This window comes from Dipodomys ordii, unplaced genomic scaffold (assembly GCF_000151885.1).
Source record: "Dipodomys ordii isolate 6190 unplaced genomic scaffold, Dord_2.0 Scaffold5200, whole genome shotgun sequence".
Taxonomy (NCBI): Eukaryota; Metazoa; Chordata; class Mammalia; order Rodentia; family Heteromyidae; genus Dipodomys; species Dipodomys ordii.
Window position 1 is genome coordinate 1 of NW_012272414.1, and position 5,419 is coordinate 5,419.

The window sequence follows — 5,419 nt, forward strand, 5'->3', positions numbered from 1 at the left end:
GCTTTTTTCTTTTTGCTTATGTGGTGCTGAGGAATCAAACCCAGGGCCTCATGCATGCAAGGCAAGCACTCTATCACTGAGCCACCTTCCCAGCCCCAAGAAAAATAATTTTGAAGACATTTTTATGGAACAATTTTCTGCAATTAACCTATGCAGTGTCTCAAAATTGTTGAGGCATTTTTGTTTTCAAGGCTATCTTGTATGTGCTAACTCATTCATATTTCATAACTTCCAAGGAAGGCAGGACATTGATGGATAAGAAAATTGAGCAAGGAATGACAAAATGATTTTATTCAAAGACACATTTTTCATGCTAAATGAATAACAAGGACCCGTCCCTCTTAACTTTATGATACAACCTGGCATTAAATATACATGACATCCTTTCCAGTTCCACAAAGCACTAGCATGTGACTTTGGCAACTTTGGGTCCCTTAATTATAAGAAGGGAATAGTCATTTTCATTGCAGCTCAGCAATAGTAAATAAAGATTATGCAAGATATGGGATAATTCTGACCCTTGCTCCCTGGCAGCCATACACTGTTTCCCTTATGTGAAGAAACGGATCCCAGTCATGTATCAGCATCATACTGACCTGAACCCCATCGAAGTGGCCATCGATGAGATGAGTAAGAAGGTGGCCGAGCTACGGCAGCTGTGCTCCTCGGCAGAAGTAGACATGATCAAACTCCAGCTCAAACTCCAAGGCAGTGTGAGTGTTCAGGTGAGTAAAAGGCAGGGTTAAAGCCTCCCTTGCCCCCTGAAGCTTCCAAGACCTTCATTCAGCAAGGGTACCATGTGACTTCCTGGTTTGCCAGTTAATCCACATTTCCTTGCCTAGCATCTTTGTAGCTTCTCCTGATATCAACCAGAACTTTACCTACCATCCCACCCCACTCTTGTGGGCTGTTGACCTTTGATATGTCACTGTCACTAAGCTCTCTGCTGAAGCTCTCTGCTGGAAATTGTTCACCATAGGGGCCTAGTTGAAGGGCCTGAAAAGTAAGGTATTCTAAAAATAGGAACAGTAAATACTAGTAGGTTTTCCAGTAAAATTATTGACTATTTCTTTCTATGATAATTGTATCTGAAAAACTACGTTTCACGCTTAGTGATATTTTGACTAAAAATCATGCCTATAATCCTACCTGCATGGGAGGCTGAGATGAAGAAAGTTGCAATTCAGTACCAACCTGAACAGAACAATCCAGAAGACCTCTTCTTAGCCAGTATCTGAGCACACTAATGTACCTGCCATCCTAGCTATGTGGGAGGCAGAGACTGGGAAGATTATGGTTCCAGGTCATCCTACATTGAATCATGATTCTACATGGTAATGTGCACTTGTTATCCAGCTGAAACTGGAAGCATAAAATAGATCCACGTCCAGGCACACAGCTGGTGAGGAGTGAGACCCTAACTCAAAACAACCAGTACATAAAAGGGCTGAAGGTGGTTCAGTGGTAGCGCACACCTGACTAGAATGTACAAGGTCCTGAGTTCAAATTTCAGTACATCCAAAAAAGAGTAACTTGCTTTAGCATAGGCTGATCTATCAATTTTCCTTTACTGGTAGCATTTTTTGTATCATTTAGAGAAATACGTACCTACTCAAAAATTTCAAAGATGGCCAATGTTTTGCCTGCTCCATCCTTCACAGATCTATAATCCATGTGGGACTGATTTTGTTTGTGACATAGAGTAAGGGCCAAGATACATTTTTTTCATAGCACCACCCCAAATCCTAGGAGCCATCTATTGAAAAGATCAACTTTATCTACATACTGATTAACAAATGCATTCAGTCAGTGAAAACTCACCAAATTATTAAATATGGGCGCTTGTATATTATACCTCAATAAAAGGATTTTACAAAGTCATCTTTATAGGAGAGCTGGAAATGTAGCTCAGTAGAAGGGCACTTGCTTGACATATACAAGTGGTTTTGTCCCTCGCACTGAAAAAGCCAAAAATGTCATTTTATATATCTTATACAGTTTTAAGTGTATATAAGTAATTAAAGTACATATTTGTTGGTCTATATATCCCTGTATCTTATTTTTTAAGTAGAGTATATTTGTGGAGATTATATGCTATATAGATTCAGGATTTAGAGGTAATTTTCAGAAATCAGTTTTTGTCAGTGTTTCATCAGATCTACACTGAAAACACCATGAGATGTTGCCGAGATAGTTTCTAAATGTCATGGACCACAGAAGTAGTTACAGATATTTCTAGTCACCTCCCTTATATCCTGAAAGATGATGTGCTATAATAGTTCAACAAATGAATATAAATTTCCCAGGAAATTATTATACAACAGGACCAGAGACCATAGATTTCTGTAGTTAAAAACAGTAGGGGATCATTCAACCTCTATCAAAAGGCCAGCAAAGGGCAGGACCTGACAGGTTGAGTTTTAAAAGGCAAACATCCTTCCATTTCACAGTGACCTACAAGTTTTATAAAATACCCAATCATTGTATAGGACACAAGAGTTTCATGTTAAGAGATTAAGCTTCTACTTGTGCCCATACAAGTAATGACAAGGCTGAGATCAGAGGAAATTGTCACCTTGTTTGTGTGTTTCTGTAACTTTTTCACAAAAGGCTCACCAAGGTGTTGTTCTTCGGGGCAGAACTAGCTACATGGCTTTGGACACTGTGTCCCACAGTCTTGTTATATTAGGTCTTCCGTAGTTCTTCTGCTTTTTTTGGGGGGGGGTCGGTTGTGGGGCTTAAACTCTGGGCTTTGGCACTGTCCCTGCACTCTTCAGCTCAAGGCGAGCGCTGTACCGCTTGAGCCACAATGTCACTTCCAGTTTTCTAGTGGTTTTTGTTGGAGATAAGAGTCTCACGGACTTTCCTGCCCTGCTGGCTTTGAACCTCGATCCTTAGATCTCAGCCTCCTGAGTAGCTAGGATTACAGGCGTGAACCACTGGCGCCCAGGTCCTCTTTATATCTTTTTTTTTTGGGGGGGGGGTCCGGTCGTGAGGCCTGAACTCTGGGCCTGGACGCTGTCCCTCAGCTCTTCAGCTCAAGGCTAGCGCTCTACCATTTGAGCCACAGCGCCACTTCTGGCTTTTTTCTTATGTGGTGCTGAGGAATCAAACCCAGGGCCTCAGGCATGCAAGGCAAGCGCTCTACCACTGAGCTACCTTCCCAGCCCCTCTTTATATCTTTTTTAAATGACTACTTGTATCATTCTACATAGTTGATCTTTGTGGTATCTTCATGTTAACCTGGTTTCCACACATGCCTTGACTAATGCTGAGTCTGGTCCTCTATACTGGGCCATCATAGGAAGTACACTGGTTTCCTGTCTCAGGTCTCATCTCTAACCATTGTGGCTTCTACTTGCCTGTCTACACAAGTCCTGCATCCCATGGATCAGACCATTATATAGACTGCTCTCCTTGCTTTCCAGGCTCAACAGAACGCTAGGAAAAATACTTTGAGCACAGACTAGTCCTTGCTCAAGCTCTCACAGTCCTTCCCATCCCATCATATCCAGCCCTTTTTCTTTCCTTGTTCCTATATTTCCTGACTTACCAACTTCAGAAAATTCTTCTTAGCTAATTGAAAAAGAGATGTACATTTAGTTCATTCACATTGTTAATCTTTGATACCAGCACAACTCAAATAATTACTTCATCTGAAAATAGCAAATTAGCTGTATACCCAGTTCAGCAAGCTGAACCGTTAGGGGGATTTGGGTGGTAGTTATTATTCTTGTTGTCATTTCATGTACTGGGGTTTGAAATCAGGGCCTCCAACTTGCCAGACAGATGCTGTGCTACTTAAGTAATGCTCCCTTCCATATTTTGCTTTAGTTCTTCTTTAGATAGTCCTGTGCTTTTGGTCAAGGTCAGCCTTACATCACTATCCTTCTAGTTATGCCTACCACATATCTAAGATTACAGATGAGAACCACCACACTCAAGTACTGGTTGAGATTAATTGGATTTCACTAACTTTTTGCTCAGGCTAGCCTTGAATCCTGATTTTTCCCAACCTTGCCTCTCTAGTAGCTCACTATCATGCCTAGCCAACTGTTATATATTTAAAACTGGATGTAACCATATTTTTCCACTTTTCACTAAATTTATCTGGTGGATCTGATAATCACATGTCTCATAACACAAGTTTCATGGACTAAAACCCTGGTAGTAAGAGTCCTTGACATACAGATTTGGAAGACTTGGTGTTTGTGTATTGCATGGCCAAGCTTGATCAGGTCAAGTTCCCTAACATTAACAGTTTCTTCTTATATATTAAAAAACAAAAACAAAACTTCAGCAGGCACCAGTGGTTCATACCTGTAAACCTAGACACTCAGGAGTCTGAGATCTGAGGAGCATGGTTTGAAGCCAGCCCAGTAAGACTCTTATCTCCAGCTAATCATAGAAAAAAGCTGGAAGTGGAGCTGTGGCACAAGTGATGGAGTACTAACATTGAACAAAAGAACTCTGGGACACTGCCCAGAGTTCAAATCCCAAGACTGGCGCGTGCGCACACACACACACACACACACACACACACACACACACACCTTCATCACAGCTCACACACACACACACACACACACACACCTTCATCACAGCTACCCTGAGGATGGCCTCAGGGATGATGGGATCAGGGACAGATCACAATTTATACTTTCCACTGGGCTTTTAAGCTCCTGGAAGATAAGGTTTATGACTAACTCACACAAACAGTGTTTTTAGCACAGACCAACTGAAACTAAACAATACTGATCAATTCTCTCTAACTTAAAATCTTTACTCTTTATCTAGGTCAATGCTGGTCCACTAGCATATGCTCGAGCCTTCTTAGATGATACAAACACGAAAAGATATCCTGACAATAAAGTGAAGTTGCTAAAGGAAGTTTTCAGGTAAAGCACACTGAAATGTCTCTTCACATTCTTTGTGTGTTAGTCAGCTTTCTGTTACTCTGACAGATCGTTGAGATAATTGACTTATAAAGAAAAAAATGTTTATTTTTGACTCAAGTTTTGGAAATTTGGAGATTGCAATGTGTGATCAACTAGCCCCATTGGTTTTAGGCCTGTGGAAAGGTAGGATTATTTGGCAGAGCAGAATCACTTAGCTTGTGACAGGAAGCAAAAAGGTGAGGAATTCATGAGTTCCAAGGTTTTTCACCTAGGGGATGACCTAGACAACCCCTGCTAGGCCCCACCTTCTAAAGACTCCACCACCTTTCATAATGCCAACTAGGGGACCCAGGTCTTTATCTATGGAGCCTTGATGGTATTGAAGGTTTTAACTCTAGCTCTGTTACTTACTCAGAAAAGAAGTGCTGTTAAGACTCATCCTTTGTTTCCTGCATGTCTTTATCTCTCTCTCTCTCTCTCTCTCTCTCTCTCTCTCTCTCTCTCTCTCTCTCTCTCTCTCT

At 41.3% G+C, this 5,419-nt stretch overlaps 1 protein-coding gene across 1 annotated transcript; it reads left to right on the forward strand.

The window, feature by feature from the left end:
• Positions 1 to 532: 532 nt before the first annotated feature.
• On the forward strand, positions 533 to 4,898 carry LOC106002228 (dedicator of cytokinesis protein 9-like; the record flags this gene model as incomplete). Its single annotated transcript, XM_013037141.1, has 2 exons — positions 533 to 725; positions 4,798 to 4,898. Coding segments are annotated over exons 1-2 (251 nt in total), but the record flags the coding sequence as incomplete, so codon positions are not given.
• Between the last annotated feature and the right edge of the window lie 521 nt (positions 4,899 to 5,419).